Source organism: Gymnogyps californianus, chromosome 7 (assembly GCF_018139145.2).
Source record: "Gymnogyps californianus isolate 813 chromosome 7, ASM1813914v2, whole genome shotgun sequence".
Lineage (NCBI taxonomy): Eukaryota > Metazoa > Chordata > Aves > Accipitriformes > Cathartidae > Gymnogyps > Gymnogyps californianus.
In genome coordinates, this window is record NC_059477.1 from 17758939 (window position 1) to 17781284 (window position 22346).

General features: G+C 39.5%; 1 protein-coding gene across 1 annotated transcript in view; it reads left to right on the top strand.

Moving 5' to 3' along the window:
* Positions 1-20812, top strand: part of ZNF385B (zinc finger protein 385B) — a 171541-nt gene extending 150729 nt beyond the window's left edge. The window contains exons 6-9 of the mRNA XM_050900160.1: positions 15992-16237; positions 17330-17508; positions 18618-18719; positions 20345-20812. Coding sequence (XP_050756117.1) covers positions 15992-16237; positions 17330-17508; positions 18618-18719; positions 20345-20563 — 746 coding nt within the window. The 3' untranslated portion in view covers positions 20564-20812. The remainder of the gene's footprint in view (positions 1-15991; positions 16238-17329; positions 17509-18617; positions 18720-20344) is intronic.
* Positions 20813-22346: the final 1534 nt, after the last annotated feature.

Here is a 22346-nt window from a genome sequence, read left to right on the forward strand (position 1 = left end):
TTGTAAATTGATCATCAGCAAACATGTAATGATAAAGCCATAGTACCGTAATGCTGAGTTGGCTGCAACCTCAGGTAAGTGGATATTGATGGGTTGAATTGCACAAGTTTTGCATCCTAACATGATTAGACTACTATGTGATCTTGTTTTCTAAGCGCACAACTCTTCACCATTTAGAAAATACTTGTTTATTGGTACTTGTAAGTACCACTGTCCTATCCTGTTCACTATTTCTGCAGACAGGAAGAAAACGCCACAGATGATGTGTGATAAGGTTGTTGTTCCCCTACCTCTTGTTGGGTCATGTCTGCTTGTCCTGATGGGTATTTGCAGATTGGAGGTGTCCATAGGGGACCCTTTCATAACCTGTCTCCCACACAGTTTCTCTAACCACCCAGGAAAAATCTAGTAATGGCTATAGAACAGTTTCATATGCTAGAAAATCACTACTGTGACACTGCAGGCTTTTTTGTAGCTGTTTTGAGACATGGTTACAGAACAGCAGTGTTAACAGCACTGGGAGCTGCTCTTTCATGTGGAGCAAGGATTCCCTTCCCTCCCTGTGGAAGCCCAGGATTTTCAGGATGGCTTCACACAGAAGTATACATATATGTATGTCATATATGTATGGCCTTGCTTTAGAAAAGGGCAGGGGTAGCAACCAGTACATAACACAGTTTAGAATATTTAGAGTGTGTTTTAAATATAGCTCTGAGAATGCAATAGAAGACGGTGTCTGTGATCCCAGGTTAGCATAGTCTAGATGCTTACGGTGATGAGTCCTTTAGGAATGCATATGATAATAACTGGGTTGAAATGTCACTGTTTACTTATCAAGCAAAGAGGAATTCTTTGATCATACTTCCAAATCAAAATAAATAGTTCAAAATGAAGCAGACAGATGATGTGGTATCACCTTCTTTGCATTTTGCTTTGATATAAAAATCAAGAAGTAAATGCAACTGTTTTAAACTACTCAAAAGAGTCAAAGCCAGGTTTCAGATTATAAAAGTAAGGTCTTTTTTTTTTTTCTGTCTTTGATCCATTCAGTATATGCTCTATTTCCTTTGTGCCAGTGAGAGCTGTTTGTGAAATGATAGGTATGGGCATTTCAAGTTCAGTCCTCGTTCAAATAAGAGCAGAAAACTCTGCTATTTGGGACTTAGTAGGTACAGATAAACCTGTTGGATGCTCTATGAAAACTCTTTTTTGTTCAGCTGGTACAGGAATAGGCAACATTACGCATCTAACTAGGCCAAATGCTAGACCCTGTTTCAAATCCTGACCCCTCTTATTACTGTTTTGTTCTGTAGCCGTGTCTCAAGGCAGCTCAACAAGCAGTTCACAGGGTCATGGTGATGATATTCCAGCATATGAGCAGTCCTAGGCTGATCTGCGTATGGCAAGGACGGTAGGAAAGGGATGCGACTGGAAAGTTGTTTGCCAGCTTCTCGATCCTAAGCGGGCCCTGTAAGAGTTATTCCAGTCATTACAGCTGTATAACTAAAACCAGCTGGAGGTTGTTCTGAGGAATGTTGTCATGCTAGAGTACAGTACAGTATCTGACACCGAATGGGCTAGCTTACATTTTGAAAACAGCCTAGACATGTTGATGGACCTAATAAATGCAACTTGATGTCATGTAGACATATGGTAATTAGCTGGCCCATTAGACAGAACTGGCAACTCCAAGCTTTATCAGACTTAGAAAAGTTGACCTTGAGGTCTTGTCTGTGGGTTTTAGTTCATTAAGGGCTGTCTGTGGGTGCTTTGACAACAAAACAATGTTTTTTTCCTTTTATTCCTAAAGTAGAGTGCAACATGTTGAATCACGTTTACTCAGGAAGATTATGATGGGTTGGATTTCTCCAGTGTCCTAATTACCAGTGCTGTTTATTCATCCACTACCAATGAGGTGTAATGTCCCAAGGGAGGGCTCAGTTCATATTTTACAAGTCCACCATCAGGACACTCCCTTAGTCATGTTGCTTTCATTGCTTGTTTTAAAAATCTTTCTGCCAATGCTAAAATTCTAAACTTCTCCATATGCATCTCCGTACTTAGAGTAATCCTAAAAATGATACCATTTCTCTTAACAAAAATCCCTTTTCACCTTAACATTTATTTCCATTTATCACCTTGTTTTCCACTCATTTTAAAGGAATGGCTTGTTTACATTGCTCCAATAAACTTTTTCTTAGATAATCCTTCAGAAATAGCTAGGAGATACAGACACGCAGCCTCCACAGCTGAACTGTGGTATATCAGTTCTGGGGAATTCTAGGTTATTTGTCATACAGATATCATTATAAGAACCTCAAAGTTTAGAGTGTTTCTAGGGCATTTATTCTTCAATCTTTTAATTCTGTGTAATGTACCCAAGTCCTCTAGACCTCAAAATATGTTGTGACAAAGTTGAATTTTGAGGGTGGGGCAGAGAGAGATAGGCTCTAGGAGAGGAACACGACAAGGATGTGTTTGGCTTGCTGTCCCCCAATGTCAATGAGCCATATTTAGAGGTCCTGTCTTATGCCCCTCAAAGATGCTTGTCGTTATGTCTAGCCTCCATCAAAAGCTACTGATGAGCCTCATGAGTTCTTCACATTTATGCTTACATAAAGAATTCTGCTGAAGTTATACTCTATAAAATAACCACGTATCTGTGTTTATGCGTATTCAGATAGTGCCTGCTAAGCACAGGCATATTTCTGTTAGATAAAGGCGTTAGTTTGTAGTCAACTGTAGGTGTATGTGGTCATTTAAAGAATCCATTTATATACATTGAATCTTTCAGCACCTCTTTTATATTGTGAAATCAGGCAAACATTTTTCTTGTTTGTTCTGCTAATGATATGCCTATTGAATATCCAAAGATTTTTTTGGATAGGATGATGATGATAATGGAATGATAATAAGATGAATATGAAATAACAAAAATTACTAGCGTACGTATGTATGTGTATTTCCATAGAGGACATAATACCAGAGAGGTGGCACTACCAGAACTATTATGTATCACATCATTCTTTACTCATCATTGTCTTTGCAACATACTATTGCAAGAGTTCTTGAGTCTTCATGTAAGGAAATGGAGAAGGGGAGAAAGTGGGACAAAAAAGAAGTAGCTGGCAAAAAAGAGAGTTGAGACTGAGATACCAATGTCACTCATCTGCTTTGCAATTTTCTGTTGGGAAGAAAGGTGATCCAGAATTATCCTAAAAAGTGAGGGTTATATAATAAGATTTTGTAAAAATTGCAAATGAGAGAAATAAAATATCCCCTTCTGTCACCTTAAGATGGTTATTATTTTGATGACGAATGACAGTATTATTTGCCTAAGAAAAAATTAATTCGTGACCAAAGCCCTAGGTTTGTTTTTAGATGACTAAGAAATTCAGATCAGTGGAAATTCTCTTTATTTACGTAGGACTGAAATTAGCCCTTTAAATCCATTAGAATGGAAATCTCCCAAAAAAGACAGCTGCTGGTTTTGTTGTTTTTTTAACAAGCTTGGGAGGAATCGCTTTATCCGTACCTAGTACTTTCACAAAGCTTATTAAAGAAATATATTGCACAAGAAGTAAGGCTATTTTTTTGATGCCAGACATTTAGTTTTCTCACATAATCAGAGAATAAATAACAGAATGCTGGTGATTACTCATACAATTGGTAGTTGAATGGAGTTTTGTCTGTGTCCAGTTGTGCCAAAGTTAAAGGTTGTGTCGAGTCTGTAAAATTTGAGTTAAATTTCCTCCTTTTCTCTCAGCCTTTGAGTGAATTTAGTCTCCAAATGTAAAAGAATGGGTCAGGCCCAATGCTGTTGCTTCAGGATGCTTTGGTTTTGCCCCTAAATGAGATAAATGTTCTATTTTTTAACCTTTTTTCTGGAAAACGTGTACTTACGATTGGGGAAAACAGTCTTGTTCGTGGCTTTTTTCTGTATTTCTCAGCAACTATTTAAGTAAAGGAAAAGACCTCTGAGAGTACAAGCTGGTCTAGTGGCAACTTCCACACAATCAATAACGTGGCTTGATTTTGAGGTTTTTTGGTAAATGTTATTTTTACTCATCTTTGTTTTTGTAACATAAATGCAAGCAGCATTAAGAACACAAGGAAAAATACATGTTGCTAGGGGATGGCAGGCAATTGTGAGACCAAGAAGTTGATGAGTTGGTTTTGATACAGAATTGTTCAGAGATCCTGAATCAAAAACAAAAGCAAAAATATCCATGACTGGCACATCAGACATTTAAATAGGTCTTTTGAAAAATCTTCCTTTATCATCCTTCCAGCCTTAATTCTACAGCTGCTGCGTTATTGACTTGGTATGAGAAGTATGCTACATATGCTATAGCATAAAAATTATATATACAAACGATAGGTTACATGTTATTTCCTTATTACTTAAGGACAGTGAAAACATTTTGGTGTCTGTTAGACAAGCTATATTTGAAATGCAATTTATTTGTCAAATCTTGAGGGCATGACTGAAAACTCAGAGTCATCAGGAAAACCTGCCACAGAAGTCAGTGAGAATGCACAATTATAGATGTCATTTAACTGAAATGAAGATGAGTATTTCATAGTTGACTTCAATGGCAGTTCTGCCTGGGCAAGTACCGAGTAAGTAGTTCAGACACAGGCCTGCGAGAATGTACTTGCATGCAGATTGTCAGTCCTTCTTGATTCATTTATTTATACACCCATAAATTTTGTATTGAGTTCCAAAGCACTTTAGCAGCTGTGGGTAGAATTTTAAGATTTTTTTTTTTCCACAAACAGCAAGTGAAATGTGTTTCTAGTAATATATTTCAGATTCATAGATGGAGGAGGCAATGTTATTTTTGTAGTTGAGGAGATGAACCAAGACATTTTTAAGCAGAAGTGAAGGATGTCTGGGCAGAGTACAGTATGTTTGTTGTAATCTTCGAATGTTATTTTTCTAAGCATTCCTACGTTATTAAAATGTTAAAAAGACAATGCAGTACTATAGAAAATTTGCATTCCAGGACCTCTGAAATAAATGTGGCAGAGTCTGTAATGGGAGTATAAAATATTTACAAAATAATAGATGTCTGGTGTGAGAAAAAGATAAGTTTAACCAGCAAAAACATTTACTTTCACCTAGATGAGAGTCACATTTTGTAATAACAGAACTTATAATATATTTCAAATTTTGGCCAGACTGTATTATAATTTTCCAATTCTTAAATTTTTCTATTCCAGCCAATACAGACTGGCATAGCTCAGAAAAGATGAAAGGTTAAGGTAGACTTAAAGTAAATTTGCCTAGACATACAGCAACAGGACCCAGGAAGACTAAGCTGTTGGATAGTCTCACCTTATGGATACTCATTAAATTAATGTCCACCCTTGCTAGCTGTGTGGTGTTATGTTCCCCTGGTTAGATCCACCTTGTTTTCAACTGCTGGCAGCATACTGCTACTGATCTTGCTGAGTTTTATAAACAAACTCCTAGTGAAAGTTTTCCCAACCTACTATAACAGGGGTGCGATGTGTCACTGAGAAATTAGATATCAGCAATGGACACTAGGAAATTGCTCTGTATTTGTGTTTGTAGACAAGCTGGTTTCCTCCAGAACTAGTGCACTGCATTTACCATAGTTACCTGTTCACCCTATTCAGTCTAAAAATTGTAAAAGGGTGGGAAAAATTGTATTAATCTCTTTTCAAATGAGGAAAAGAGAAGTCCGATATTACCTGCATTCTGTAAAAAAGCAGAACTGAAGACAAGCAGGTGATATGGAGACACAACACAAGTTGCTTCAAGCGAGTGTTAGAAGTTAGTTTGTTTGCTCCAGACATAGCATGTACACTCCTGCATTTTGGCTAGCAGTGCAGAATCAACCCTTCTTCTTGCTCCTCTTGCTTTTGCACAGAGAAATTGCATTGTGTTGAAATATTAAATAAGAGATTTTTGAAATGTGAATGCCCTTTCTTTTTTTTTTTTTTCTTTTCCCCCTGGTAAGTTCATCCAGATTTTTCTTGATCTTGGTCAGTAAAACAGATCTAAAACACCAGCCAACCAACCAAAAACAATTCCCCCAAAATCCCCAACTATGCAAGGAATTGACTAAAAATCATAGGTGATATAGTGGGATCATCTCAGACACTCCAGTAACTGGTGCAGCAGGCACTCTCTGTTCAGGAAGGTGTACAAACAGGTACAGAATAGATTTTGCAGGGCAAGATTTTACAGTTGCAGAACTGTATGTGCTTCTGAATATTTTCTAATTCTCATCAGTCTGCTTTCATAAAAATTAAACCCATCCAAAATTTCGAAACCCAACCTTTGTAACATTACATCTTTAATCTGATCAGTTACAAATAATTTTGTACTCTGAAAAAACAACAGATTCCTTTGTAAGAAAATTCCCTGAAGTCTTTGGTATGGTAAATCAGAAATAAAATATCTAAGAAATTAAGTATCAACATCACTGTTGTACCATAGCCAAACAAGCAATACTTCTGAAATGGAAAAGACACTTGGGCTCAGCCTGTTAGAGAGTAGCGATGCAGTTAATCAAATAATCAGTCTAGCTACAGAGTTCACTCAATATTGCAGAGCCGTCCAGACATTTCCTGATGTAGCCTCAGTATCTCAAGAAAATACGTTGTAGCTTATTTCAGTGCACATTTGTGTTTGAGATGAAAAGCTTTATATTTATAGCTTCCATTTGTTTCTCATCTTTGTATAGAAACAAAATTGGTTTTCTTTAGAATGTGTCAAAGATTTATTTCATGTAACGTTTCATTATATAAAACCTAGCCATTTTTCAGACAGGCCTGAAGTACAAGAAAAGACATTTTACAAAAACTGAAGGTAATCAAAGGGTTAACAGATACACTGCGCTGTCTGATTTGCATGTAGGTTTGCAGTGGAATTTTTCTAGAACAGAGCCCTACGGGTTTTTCAGCCTCATTTCTCAGTAGACTGCACAACTGGTAAGAAAGTAGGTATTTCGTCTGACAGCCATTAGAGTCTCATTATTCAGCAAATGTGGAGATAAAACAAAAAAGATTTTGAAATCCCTTATCAAAGTTAGCTAACTCTGTCTTAATGAGTGTCAAGAAATAATCTAATGCTCTTTGTTGGTTTTTTTGAGTGATGCTGAGATGCAGGACAGAGTGCTTACAAATGCTGTGAAGGTTGTGACCACTAGTGACTTAATCGCTTTCCTGCTATCACCTTTATGGCACATCTTACTCATACTGTTCATCTTTTTCTTCATAAAAAGGATAATTAATTGTGTAAGTGCATGCTTTATTCCTTTATAGCAGTGTGAGCCAGCAGAAGATAAGACTCTCTGTGAAGAACAATGTTTTGAAACTTGCTTTTCTTACTGGAGCTATTTGTCTGCCTTTCCATTCAGTGGCTTTTCTGCTGCTATACTGAAGGAGGCCCCTCTTGTCCTTCTATTAATTCAGTCATTGATCTTCTTCTCCCTCCATATCTTATTTCAGGGCAAAGAGGTGTACAGCACCTATTGTTTCCAATATGGTGACTTGTGGGTCCTCTCTCTCTGCCCCAGACCTGTGTCCCAGGGTAGATCCTAAGGTTTGTTTAGGCAGTCCTTCAAGTACAGTGTGGCTAAATACGTTTTCCCCACCTTGATTTTATTTTGTCATGGTTTCTTAACATCTCCCTTAATTACTTTCAGCCAGGCTTGTAACCTCTTTGACTGTGATCTCTCTATTTTCATGTTTTTGTTTTAAGTGCTGCAAATGTTGTTACAATATTTCTGTGGTACAGCTAAAGCTACTGATTTTTCTCTCTCTAAATTCTTCATGTCCTTCACTTTCAAAGCTCGCCATACCTTTGTAAGTCTTTTGTAATGTACTTTCAAGATGCTGACTTGCACTTACCACCCATCAGCCATTGAAACCAGCTTCCCAAACAGCTTCCCCCTTTTCGTGGTCCTGTTTGTGAAAAGCTCCCTGCAAACAGCTGCCAAACTTAATTCTGTAACTCTCACCTCTGAAAATTTCTCCTTCTCTGTGATGGTTTGAAAAACAGAAAAAAGCTTGTGAGAAGTTTGGCTGCCACACCGGTGCCTGTGTTGGTGACCGGTTGTTCTGTCTCTTGTGATTTCATACCTGTCTGTCTGCAGCTGTGATCTCTGCTCTTAAATGGAAAATAACTTCATCTGGGGACCACCTTATTGTTCTGTGTGCAGAAAGCTTAGAACAGCAAGGTCAATGATAGATTTTAGTAATATCAACTAACTCACATCTCTTCAGCATTGTAAGTGGTCATATTTTGTAAAGACGTGTACGAAGAAAAAATGTAGTGGGAAATAAGTATCACTTTTTAGTTTTATGTCAGATGTGCCAAGCATCTAACATGTCAAATTTTAACTGAGAATTTTATTTTTGAATAAACACATTTTTAATTTGTGTTTAATGATGCCAATTTAGCTACAGTGATAAGCTTTTCAGCAAAATTTCTTGGATTTGTATATGGCTGCCAATTTTACCTTTGCTACACAGTTGATCAGGAAAAGAGCATTTATACAATAGTATGACAATCTGATTGATTTCCTCTTCCCATTCTGTAATCACTGTATGCTTCAGAGGTTGTTTAATGCAGCCTCATATTCATAGGCATATTTGGAGCTGTTGAAATTATAGGGAGAACCTGAAAATCTGTTTCACTCAGTACAGCTCTGCTGGTTTGGGAGATATGCTTGCTTTACCTCAAAGTCTCAATTACTCTCCAAAATCGACACTTCAAACTAATACCAGTTCCCTGTAACACAACTTACGTGAACTCAAGGCTATCATAAGACAGTCTTTGCACCACATTTCTAGTAACCCATAAATAAAACATAAACCCTTCCTTTCAGAAATCACTTTTGGTTTTAGTTACCATAGGAAGTGGCGTAGTCAGAAATTAATTGAAGGTGTTCAGGGTCATCAAGCTGTCCATGTTTTAAAAAGTCATTCTTGCAGTAGTGATGTGGTATTGTTTACATACCACCGTAAACAAGGCTGATCGCACCAAAGGATTTGTACCTAACCATGCATCTGTTCTGCTAACCGGTTGCATAGCCTTGATAACCATGCAGTGATTGAGTCATACAGTAAATTACTTTGTTGCTGTGTTTCTCCTAATGTGGCTGGTTTAGGCTGGGAATTGCATTGGAAATTGCATAGCTCTTTCCTTCAGATTTTTCAAGAAGAAAAGGATCACAAGTATTTACTATTTTCTTACCTTTACAAAGGAGAATAATAAATATCTAGACTGCCAAAAATAGTTTTTCCATTATGCTCTTTTCTAAGCTGGCAATATGTTCTGTTGTGCAAGCAGGTGGAAGAATTATAAAAACAAATATCCATTTCTAGGACGGGAAATGAGCAAATCTTTCAAAAGAGCTTTGGTGCAGAGTTGTCTAGAGCAGCGGTGGCCACTTTGCAGTGTCTGTGCTGCCCTTATGTTGTAAGTACTTTGTGTATGGCTGCTGTTCAGTACCTGCAGCTGGGGGATGCAGTGAAGGACCCGGCACAAGGAAAGGTGCGAAGCTGAAGCCTGGCAGTGGGTGGTTATAAGCATGGCATGGTCTCTTCCCAGTGGGGAGCCGCGTCCATCGCCGCCTGCACCACCCTGGGAGGCTGTTCTCTGTCCCGGGATCCTTGTCTGTCCATGTGCTCAGCCTTCGGCACAAGTCGTGGGTAAGAGTCCCAGCTTCTGGCGGAGAAGAGAGGCAGGCAGGTGTAAAGCTATACTTTTTGTCACATGCACACACACACAAAATATATCTTTTCAGTAATCGAAATATTATTTCTTCTGTTACTGTCACAGTAAGAGCAGGTTTGTTTATTTATTATATACAGGCAGAAAATGTATGTGACAGTTTTGTAAGGGTTATTGGGATCACAGCAGAACTCCCTATCTAAAAGCTTTTAGCATACATGTTGGAAAGGGCTCCTGCAAGTGTGTCACATGTATCATCTTTACCTTGGATAATCTTTTAATTTCAATTGCTAGTTGAACAAGCAATTGTGAAACAGAAGTTTATTGCAAAGTTATGTTTTGTGTATCTTCCGTGATAAAACCTGTGCAGATAGGCATGTTGTGGGATGTAAGTAGCAATGAGTATTATTGATACAGAAAACCTTTATCATTTGGATTTCTAGATTTATACATGAGTTTTAGAAATCTCCTTGTTTTTATTTTTATTAAGAATCTCAATTCTGAATTAAGGATCTGAATTTTAAGTTACTTTTCTATTGAAAATAGCATGTATATTTTTGTCATGAAGTCCAAATTAGAACTTCTGCCTAACATGCACCAAAATCATCGCTCTTACTCAAAAAGACAAAAAGTTATTTCCTAGCTGTAGAGAGCAATACCTATAGGCACATTTTAGTATGGTAAGAGATCATTTTAAAATACAAATTTATAATGTGCAAACATATACGTTATAAAATTGTAAACACTTCACACAAATCACAAAGTAAACCAAGTGAACTCTCTTAAAGGTACCTTATAAACCAAACTGCTTAATGAAATGGTTAGGGGGGATAAAAAAATATATTCTTTTCGCTTTCTGCATGGACTGCATTGATCACTGGACAGAGCATTCACATTCAGTTGTTCACCAGGAAAGAAAATAACTGAAAAGGAGAGATGCAGATTGAGTGTCAGAGGGAAGAAGTTTTATGGTAATATTTTTGCCCCTTTTTGAGCTAGGGCAAAACCCATTCACTTAGCTGGACTAGGATTTCAGCACTAACGGGTACGTCCTATAGATTATGCCATAGCAACTGTAGTGCGAATCACGTGACCTGCAGAGGTTGGTAAATCATTTCAGCTGGTCTTGCACTGGAAGCTAGAACCTGTTAGATTTGAACCTGTCAGATGTTATCCTGCGCTGTGTCCTGACTTTGGTATGTACAGCTGAAATGAGGCAGTACTAATTAGATAAATAAGTCTTGAATTTTAACATGGTGCTGACATAAACATAAGGCAAACAACCAGAAATATGTGAAAACAACTTCAAAGCAGAATTGAAACAATGCAAGTAGGCAACAAGAGCATTGGTATTACTGAGCCCAAAGCAATACTTCATTAGCTTGCTTTATTTTTTCCTTGGGCTCTATTTCAAAATAAATTCAGGCTTCAGTAAGAACTCGAAATGAACCATTGATTTACTTCTCTGGAGTCTTGAGGAAAAGGGGGACTTAATTTAAAGACAGGTATTTAACACAGATGAAATATGGCCTTTCTATGTGGAAAAAGAACGTAGTCGGATACAGTGCAACAGTACGGGTTAGATTTTAAATGAACCTCTTGCACGTGAGTTACGATGTGAGCATTTCAACCTGACCCTGACTCAGGTTAAATCACAGCTACAGTTTTCTGGGAGGGGGTTGATACCACCGTGGTCTCCTGCTTCCAGCTGTGCTTTGCTGAGCTGTGCAGCAGAAGCTGGTGTGTCCCTGGTCCTGGGCAGGATGGACTCACTCATGCACTTGTTTGGCCTCTGCCAGGCTCTGTTGGGCTCCGTGGGCTTGGCCCAGGTGGAAGTCAGAGGAAATTTGAGCCTATTCTCAGTAATACTTGCCGTCAGAAATAGCAAGAGGACTATAATCCTACAGCTGCATCTAACCATCCACATATATTTTATACAGTGATTACAGTTTGTAAGTATGTATATGCGTGCAGGCATTAACAGTTACATTTCTGATTTCTTCATGGAGGTATTATTTGTTAGCTCCGTGCTATAAGTACAAATAAAAGAATAGTCGTCTTCGTGCTTTGTATATACATGCGATTTGCATTTCCTGTGCTTTGCAGGAATACTTGGCATTTCTTTCTCAAACATAAAACTGGTGTTTTGAATTCTGTGGATTGAAAACAATAAGCTGTTATCAAAAGCCCATTTGGAGAGGTGCAATTTTCTGATTTTAGAAGCCAGGAAACCCCAATTCTGGCCCCTCTGCAGTGACAAATACGCACTTAGCTCCATGTACTTTCTGTGGGAGTTAAACTGTATAATAACCTTACAATTATGATCTTTGAAGATGTTCTGCATTAAGGATTTAGAATGGTGGAAGGAAACATTAATTCATAGAGGGGCATACGTCTCTCCTTACACATCCCCGTGGATGAAGAGCTTATTCATGTCAGGAAGCTTTCCAAATAATAGAATTATTATGTGCACTGAGGTTCTTTCCAAAAGCCACGATACTGACAGAATTGAGCCCAGCTGGATGCTGGTGACTTCTGTCTAGTTTTCTAGAAGTTTTCTTGTTAGCTTGTTACACATTATATACTCTAGAATTGCTTTGTATTATGAATAGTGAAAACACTGTAAATCTAGGGGATATTTTAAAAATTGACATACTACATCAGCTGGGGGCCGGCTAAGTGAGGAGAAGTGGGAAATGAAATCTGTCATTTTTCAATCATCTGTTAAGTTCAGTGATGGAAAACCATCACTCTGTGCTGGTAATTGGTGGCCTGTGTAAAATGCATCTTACTCTGTTGCTCAGGATCTCTACTCCACAGACGCTTGATGGCAAAACAAAGAAATAAAAATCTGCTCCCTCTTGTTGCAGATGGTTTGAACAGCAAGGTCAGGGGCTGCAGGCAGGAGTGTGAACGGTGCACTTGCTGCACGAGGCAGCCTCTCAGGCCGGGGGTGCCCCCCAGCACGCATCAGCTGGCGTTCCTGCTGGCCCCCTCCTGCTTGCTCTCTCACAGGAGGAGATGATTTCTATCTCCAGGAAGTGTTTCAAAAGCACCAAATCTTTATGCTTACATTAATGTATTGGGTTTGCGTGGCAAGGTTTTGGTAGCGGGGGGGGGCTACAGGGGTGGCTTCTGTGAGAAGCTGCTAGAAGCTTCCCCTGTGTCCGATAAAGTTAATGCCAGCGGATTCCAAGACGGACCCGCCGCTGGCCAAGGCCGAGCCCATCAGCAACAGTGGTAGCGCCTCTGGGATAACATATTTAAGAAAGGGAAAAGAAGTTACAGGGGACTTGCAGTTGCAGCCAGAGAGAGCAGAGTGAGAAGATGTGAGAGGAACAACTCTGCAGACACCAAGGTCAGTGAAGAAGGAGGGGGAGGAGGTGCTCCAGGCACCAGAGCAGAGAGATTCCCCTGCAGCCCGTGGTGAAGACCATGGTGAGGCAGGCTGTCCCCCTGCAGCCCATGGAGGTCCACGGTGGAGCAGATATCCACCTGCAGCCCGTGGAGGACCCCACGCCGGAGCAGGTGGATGCTCGAAGGATGCTGTGACCCCATGGGAAGCCCGCGCTGGAGCAGGCTCCTGGCAGGACCTGTGGACCCGTGGAGAGAGGAGCCCACACTGAAGCAGGTTTGCTGGCAGGACTTGTGACCCCACGGGGGACCCATGCTGGAGCAGTCTGTTCCTGAAGGACTGCACCCCGTGGATGGGACCCATGCTGGAGCAGTTCGTGAAGAACTGCAGCCCATGGGAAGGACTCACGTTGGAGAAGTTTGTGAAGGACTGTCTCCTGTGGGAGGGACCCCACGCTGGAGCAGGGAAAGAGTGTGAGGAGTCCTCCCCCTGAGGAGGAAGGAGCGGCAGAAACAACGTGTGATGAACTGACCCAAACCCCCATTCCCCGTCCCCCTGTGCCGCTCGGGGCGGAGGAGGTAGAGAAAATCAGGAGTAAAGTTAAGCCTGGGAAGAAGGGAGGGGTGGGGGGAAGGTGTTTTAAGATTTGATTTTATTTCTCATTATCCTGCTCTGATTTGACTAGTAATAAATTAAACTAATTTTTCCCCAAGTCGAGTCTGTTTTGCCTGTGACAGTAATTAGTGAGTGATCTCCCTGTCCTCATCTCGACCCATGAGCCTTTCGTTTTATTTTTTTCTCCCCTGTCCAGTTGAGGAGGGGGAGTGATAGAGCGGCTTGGGTGGGCACCTGGCATCTAGCCAGGGTCAACCTGCCACAATTAAAGAAAATAGATGGGAAACAGCATAAACCCCCCCCGACTAGAAGTGTAGACTCTATATTAACATCCAGCTTGCAGTTCTGCAGCTATATTATTCTTTTAAGGCCTGAAATGCAAAATACTGAGGAACCTTCCTTTATTGCACTCAGGTTCACATATATCCTGGTGTTACACCTTTTGCAGTCTGGCATAATATTGCATAGAACAACAACAACAACAACAACAAGTCTGTTTTCCTGTTATGTGAATTCGCAAATAGCAGCAGTTCAGCGTGTTTCCTTTGTAGATGTTAGCACCTCTGAGAACTTTCCATATTGAAAACTCTTTAATTTAGAATGTTAGAAAATGCTATTTATTAAAACCGTGTATTTTATGAAGACTCACAAGTCATATAATGTGTCCTAGATTTTTGCAGATGTGACTTATTACTATAGAGACATTAGAATTGAATAGTCTATGAACTATGATTTAACATCACTTTCTTTTGTCATACTTTATCAATCCAAATACCTTCAGAATCTGGTTTTATCATTAAGTTGGTCCTAATAGTAGTCTTTGTACTTGATCATTTTCAATGTTTAATACAGTTCATATCGTGTAATTTGAAAGTATTTTTATCGCTATTTTAAAAAATAATAATTCTTTTATTAGAATTTTCTTTCTCCTGGTTTTTAACAATCTAAAATTGATGTACTGCAATGCAGTTCTGGGAAATATGCCAACAGCTGTGGGTTTAGTTTCAGGGTGCCTGTTCATAGTTCATATGCACTCCCAGGTGTTTGTTGTACAATCCTGTTTTCAGAATTCTTGGTAGCACAGCATTGGCTTGATACACAGAGTGATGTTAAGACAGAGTCTGGTAGCTGTAAACATAAAGTGCAAGGACCCATATTTAAAAATAACCAAGTGCTCAGAATAGAACCTAGTTTTTCAAATCAGTCCAACACTATTTAAAACTATGCCATAGGTTTCAAGTGGAATGTAAGTAATTTTTAAGAGGTTGCTGTTATGTAGATGTTGTACTTGCTTAGATGATAAAATTTGATTCCTGTTGTTCAGAGTGACAGCAGGCCACTTACGCAATCATTTCTTATGTCCATCTTGTCAGGGTTGCTCATACCAGCACCACTGTACTGTCCCTTTCCCATCCCATGTTCTTTATAGGTGATCTTGTTTTACTGCCAGCAGCTCGTATGGCTTGTGGTCACAAGGACTGCAGTTGAATACCTTAAAATGCAATGAGCTCTTGTAGACAACACGTAGGCAAGGAGCATTTGAATACTGGCTCTGGCACAAAGTTCCTCTTTAGGCACAGTTGGGACATTTAATCTCTCGCCTTGCGATTGCCATCTGTAAAATGAAGTACTACCTGCCTACCTGTCTCATAGGAGCACAGATGATTGACTCATGCTTGTGAAGTGATATAGGAATGCACTGAATGCACATCGGAGCCATCTGATCTCCATATATATGGGGAATTGCTCTTGGAAAAACCTAAAAATATTAGCAGCTGTGTTCATGTGTGTAGTGTGGTACCTTCATCAACTGCTGCAACTGAAATGAGGGATATCATATGTCAAGATGGTGCTGGAGCCTTTCAGCATCCTCCCAGTGACTTTGAGAAACTTGAGCCGTTCCAAAGGCAAATATATTGCTTTTCAGAAATATTTTTGTAATTCCCAGTGCAAAGGCTCGCATGTTTCTGAGTACTCTCCAGTCCTTAACCCTGGCTGCCTTTGGGCTTTCTTGGGCTCCTTTCAACTGGCCAAACCTGCAGCATGACAGCAACAACAGCTGGCATGAATTTGTTGAAGTCATTGGTATTCACTGGTATACCTTAAAAACAGGAAAATCGCCCCTTTTGTCAAATTACACACATTTCATGGTAGGACTTCAACAAGATTTCAAGGATGCTGCTGTCCTGTATAAAATGAGATGAATTAGGCCCCTGTTGTGTTAGGTTCACTAAAACCACAGGACTATTACTGTATGATTTTTTTGTGTGCAGCTTATTATAACATACGTATTTTGCTTCTTTTAGAAGATAAAGGGAAAGCAAAACCCAATAGTGCAACTCAGCAGTCCAGTACAGAAGTGGGTCCTTTTCTTCCCAAACCTGGAGTGGCAGCAGTGGCACCTGTAACACCTGCCTCCTCCTCCAAGAGCACGAATGGAGCTCCTAACACAGTTTCTGAGTCAGAAGAGGAAAAAGCCAAAAAACTACTATACTGTTCATTATGCAAAGTGGCTGTGAATTCCCTGTCACAACTAGAAGCCCACAATACAGGTGAGTATGCACACAGTGCAAGTCAGTTGTGTGTTATTATTTTTAAAATTCAGTATAACAAGCTGGTTTTCTGACACTGTGGTAGCCACACTTCACTGAAGAGTCTTTTAGTTAAAACTTACAATGGCAAGTTACAAAAACCTTTCTGTTAATGACAATTTCATGTGTGGTGTTTGATATTTTATTGAAGCGCTCTCTGAATTTATTTTGAACTGTCCTTCATGTACTCTATAAGCTTTTAGTTGACAAAATCCCTACAGTTCATATTACCTAATAAGATTCCATCATACCTCCATAGTGAGGATCATAGTATGATCATAGTGGTTTCTGTAACGCTAAGGTTTCTAAAATGTTGGTTCTCTATCTCTTTCATATTTCATCTCACTATCTCTGGTGTTTGTTTTTTGCTGGTACAACTTATAGTAATTTTTTTTATTTGATATTTTTGATAATTTTAGGGTGGGCTCCTTAGATTTCCTAGATGTCCTACAATCTTTTGATTATTGCAGATTAGATATACTCCCTTTAAAAGGCCACAAGCAGCAATCCCTAATGTGCTCTGGCTGCTCTGTGATGTGCTGGTGATGTAAAGCTTGTTAACAAACCATTGAAGCTGGTTTTACAGCTGTAATCCATTCTTGAAATGGCCAAAGCAGCCGTTTCTTGCAAATCAGAGGATACTTATTGAAGTATTACTGTTCCTAGGCAGGTTTTGAGTGATCACTGTGGTTCCTCTCCCACTCTTGGCTAATGCCCTTTTTCGTGATTCACCAGCTCTATGGGTTTTGGCCAAAGAATAAGCAACAAACACCTTGGCCATACAGCCACACAGTGCCCCCAAAGAGAGAGGCAGTGGTCCAGCGTGCCTGTTGTTCCCTTTCTGTACAAACCCTTCTTCCATTGTCTGGCTTCCCTTTAGATCGAGGACGTGGGAACTACACTGACCAAAACCAGAGTCGTCATTAATCCCGATCTGTGGTGACTTTAACCACTCTGTCTTGGAAGATAAATGTGTTACAAAAAGTCCCAAGGCTAATGGACATGGTTGTATGTTGCTGATCATTAACTCACCTGTGTCTCCTTGCCCATTAGGCTCCAAGCACAAGACCATGGTCGAGGCTCGGAACGGTGCTGGTCCCATCAAGTCTTACCCTAGACCTGGATCCCGGCTGAAGGTGCAGAACGGCAGTAAAGGCTCAGGACTGCAGAACAAGACGTTTCATTGTGAAATCTGTGATGTCCATGTTAATTCAGAAATTCAGCTTAAACAGGTAGCTTGCGTGTATCTGGGGCTCCTTTGTTGTTTTTAGTTGCATTGCAATATTGTAGGTGGGATGTAGGTCTGTGTGAAGATGTTTTGGCAAAAAGTGCACTGAGTATTTCTTTTCTGTCATCCCACAACTATTTCTAAATAGTTCACCATAGGTCAAGTTCACCTAATTGTTTCAGCTGGGAAAAAATGGGCTTGAGAGTCGTAAAGCAAAGGTGGACAAGGTGTCAGTATCAATGAATAACATAGCAGATCTAGTTTAAAAGTTCGCTGTGGCTCAAGAGAGACATTTGAACTTTGGTCTCCCAAATGGAAGAAACTCTGGGGTGAGGTTCCCTGAATTCCTTTTTTGGTGCTGTTTCAATCTGCTGGGATACTTTTTAATACTATGTGAGAAGGAGAATGTAACTTGAATCCATTGGTTTAAGACAATCAGCAGGAGGGTAATACTGTAGATATGTCTGAATTGTGTAGAGCAACATTATCATTAACAGCATAGCTGTATGAACATGCAGCTCTGCTCTGTCTGAGCCAATTAGCCCTGGGTTCAGAGCTGTGCCAATACAAATAAGTTGTTTCTGATACGCAAACGGGAATCTCTAACTGGATGGTGCCATGCTGTGTGGATGTGTCCTCTCATTCCCTGTTATTTCAGTTATCTCTAAGATAGTGTTAAATTGCATGGTGTAGACATATCCCTGGGTACTGATTCTTCCTTCAGCTAATATTGAATTATTTATACAACTGAACAGCATCAGCGAGACTGAAATTTACCTCCTACTTCTGAATATCCCTATGACCTAGTGATTACAGCTCTGCCTGGTTCAAAGCTCCTCAAGTGGAGAAAGGAAATACTAACCAAAATATCAATAATTTGCAGAGCCTGTCTCAGATCACAGAATTTGCTGTATTTGATTGGTTTCTGATTCTCTATTTGATGTGCTCCAAATTGTTATGTTTAATTTAGCAAAACTCATCTTTGCTCTCTCTAAAGAGAGCAACTTTATCTTACAAACAGGGGTTTAGGCATATCCTGCTGATAAATCAATTTCAAACTCAAAACTGAGAAATGTTTAAACAGCTAATTAAATGTGAGGATATTTATTTCAGCACATTTCCAGCCGAAGGCATAAGGACAGAGTTGCAGGAAAGCCTATGAAACCTAAATATAGTCCTTACAACAAGCTGCAGCGCAGCCCAAGTATTTTAGCAGTAAGTATGTTTATTTCTCATCACTGTCTATGTGAATTTGTGACCTTGGGGACTCCCACCACACAGAGACAGGAACATGACAGACCTGACGCTTCCGCAGCGTTTCTCCTCCTGAAGGCTGAGTCTGCACGGGGATCAGATTTGAAGATAGTTATGTATTCTGTCTGCCCAGTCAAAGGCACGCAGACAGCACCGCGAGTGTTATTTACTGCTAGGAAGAAGGGAATAATCAGTGGAATGGGGAATGAACCATGTGCCCTGTGGAAAGGTTTTGGCTCTGCTGGGCTAGTGTGCTTCTCCTTGAAGGCTGCAATGTATATACTCTGTATTTCTGGGCACCCGAGAGAACTCTCAGTTATGACAGATGCAGTCAGGCAAAAGGACATAAGATGTTAAGATATAAAAATACTGATGCTCATTCTCTGCATACAACAAAACAGAGTGCTGTGTGGATATATTATGTTGGTGCAAAACAGTTATCTGGTGTTTAGGAGAATTGATTGCCTGTCTGCATGCTGGGGCTGTGTCTGTCACTGGCTATCAAAACACCTCTCCTGCCTTTGTGCCCCCAGCTTTTCCCCTTTCACACCCACCTGCCTTTCCAGGAATTCCCTGAGCTGGTTCTGCCAGAGTTCAGGCTGGCTCTAGCACAGCACAGATTGTATGTTTATTTGCTCATGACTCAGCCTGTATTTTATTCATTAGGGAAAAGTGCATGCCACCTATGGCACAAAAACGATTTATAGGTTTGAAAGAGAGAGATGCAAATGTCTGTGTGCAAGAGTAAGCATGTGAAAAGTCTTTAAAAGCTGAAATATATTAATATGTCTTTGTAATTGTATAGAGGCAAATGAAAATGCTGCAGGCTTTCTCTAAGTCTCCCCATTCGATAGGTTCTGCACACACTAATCTTCACTTGTGTAATACATCATCTTATAATCTATTGCATAAGGAGAGACCTCCACTAATAAAGGAAGGACGTGAGTATCTTTGCCCCCACAAATGTGTGATTGTGGTGCAAACCATTTTCAGTGAGACGTAGTGTATTGCACTGTAGTATTTTTGGTTAGCTTTTTCACCACAAGCACCAGCAACGATTGTAGATCATAAACTTGAGTAATAATTCTTTCAGAAAGAATTCTTTATGGTATTGATCTTAACAAATATTTCTATTTTGAAAGGAGCAGCTCTGCATTGGCAGGTAAAAAGCTGATTAGACTAGTACTAGTTTCCCATCTTGACCACTCTACTTTTCTACAACTCATTTTTGGAAGTGGAAAATTTGACTTTTGACGTTGAAGTCTTAATCATGTTTTTTTAATATTTCTTGCGCAGTTATGATTTACATAAATTCATGTTGTTCACTTGCAAATTATGCTTCCTTCTAAACGTCAGTGTGACTGCCCCTACACTCAAGAGATTTATGTATCTTTAAATACACAATTTGGTTGTTTTAATTGCCTTGGGAGTAAGAAGACAATGTGGGTAAAATTTCTAAGCAGCTGACATGAGGCTTCTGTGAGAAACCACAGCGTGCCCTTTGTCAGGGTTCATTTTTTCCCTCATGTAAAAATGGGCGTGGGGAGAACTGTATTTACATTGCTTTTTTGTGTGTTTTATTCCAGGCAAAACTTGCATTCCAGAAGGACATGATTAAGCCGCTGGCACCTGCTTTCCTTTCATCTCCTCTTGCTGCGGCTGCAGCTGTATCGTCAGCTCTGTCCCTTCCTCCCCGTCCCTCTGCCTCCTTGTTCCAGGCGCCGGCAATACCACCAGCTCTCCTCAGGCCAGGCCATGGTCCCATCCGGGCAACACCTGCCTCCATACTTTTTGCACCATACTAATTTATTGATGTAAAAAAGAGATAACTGTGGCCAGTAGAAAGGGTAAAAGAAAAGCAGGAAAGGAGTCAAGATTTTAAAATGTCTTTCTCTTTTGAAATGCCATCCAGTGTGACACCTCAACCAACCACACCATAAAATTCATCATTCACGGTACTGCATTTTGGAGTCTAGACAACTCTCTCAGTCTCTCTCTGTCTCTCTTTTTAAAATCCATATAGAGTGATTTACTAAAAACTTAATTGCTCATAAAATTTACACAATTAAAGATTCATGCGTCTTTTTTTTTTTTTTTTTTCTCTCAATGTGTATGATGCACCTTGGAATCAAGGAACATAAAATATTTTCCTGACAGACTTGAAAACTAGGGTCTTCCTCAATCACACTTATGTAAATACTTCTCTGAAAACCAATGGGGTATAATCTAATGTGGAAAAAAAGGTAGATGAACCAAATGCTTGATTGTGGATAACATCTCAAAAATGAATTGCGTCCTTTTTTTTTCAGTGTGCTCTTGTTGACAGGGATTGTGTACTGTCCTAGGCCCCAGTACTGGTGTATCTTGTGTAGTACTAAAGATGTATCACATGTCTGATTTTAAAATTTTTAGTTTCTGTGCAAATGTTTGAAAGCAATGCAGCGCTGAAGCTTTTAATTATTTCTTTTGTGTCACACTTAGAGAACTTAAAAATAGAAAGCCATATAACATATAGTTAAGATTACTACTTGTTTGCTACTTTCATTTAACTTATTTTTGTTGTTTCCTCACTGGTGTTGCTAAGCAATGTTTAAAGAGAAAAAAAGCTTTTTGATTGCACATTACCACAGCTCACATGCATTGTTCAAGAAGACAATGGATCCATGTATTTGTATGCAAATATCCTTTTTTCTTCATTTCTAACTAGTTTCCTTTGTAACTATGCTGCATAACGTTGTGGCTCCCTAATGCAATAATGTACAGAACATAAAATATTTATAATTGACTGTATTCTCTGTTTACTGAATATATTGCAGTAATGCCCCACCTATCTTCTTACCTCCCCAACCCTTTTATAAAGGTGATATCAATATGCAGTACTCTGACTGAAGTCATTATGTGATAATGAGGACAACAGGTGGAAGAAAGGAAAAAAATATAGAATTAACTTTTAGAGCATCTTTATCTGCAATCCATAATAGTAAAATGTCTGTGTATTTTTTTAAATGTACCTTTTCAATAAAATAATAAGAAAAATATACATGCTTCTTGTGTTTATTAATTGGTACAGGAAAAAAAAGCCTGGAACAAACAAATTTAGCTAAAGGAGTCTTCAGGAGCAGACAAAGCATTAGAGTTGCAATAAAGTATAATTACAGAACCTGTGTTTACTTCCCTTGTGTTTTAACGTCTTTTCCTTGCTACATCCTGTTACAGCCTTTACTGGGGCTTTTTTGCAGTAAGACTGTAAACATTCACTACGTCGGAGATTCAGAGGAAGCAGCAGTAGAGCCAGGTGGGTGATTATGGTTTTATTATTGCACCACCAAAAGGCTACAACATGGTTATGCCATCTCTGATGGAGATTAAGGATTAACTTTAAAACCAACCTGGGCATACCTGAGACTTGGAAGCAGGTCACTTTGGAGCCAGGACTTGCTCTAAGGCATGGGCAAAGCAGGCAGCTGCTTGATGCAGCAGGCTTTTGAAGGCAGGTGTTCGGGGAAGCTTTGAAATGATCTTTTTCCCTGCTGGAAAGCTTGATCTGTTCTGCAAAAATCTTTTCTTTGTTAATATAAAGTGAAAAGT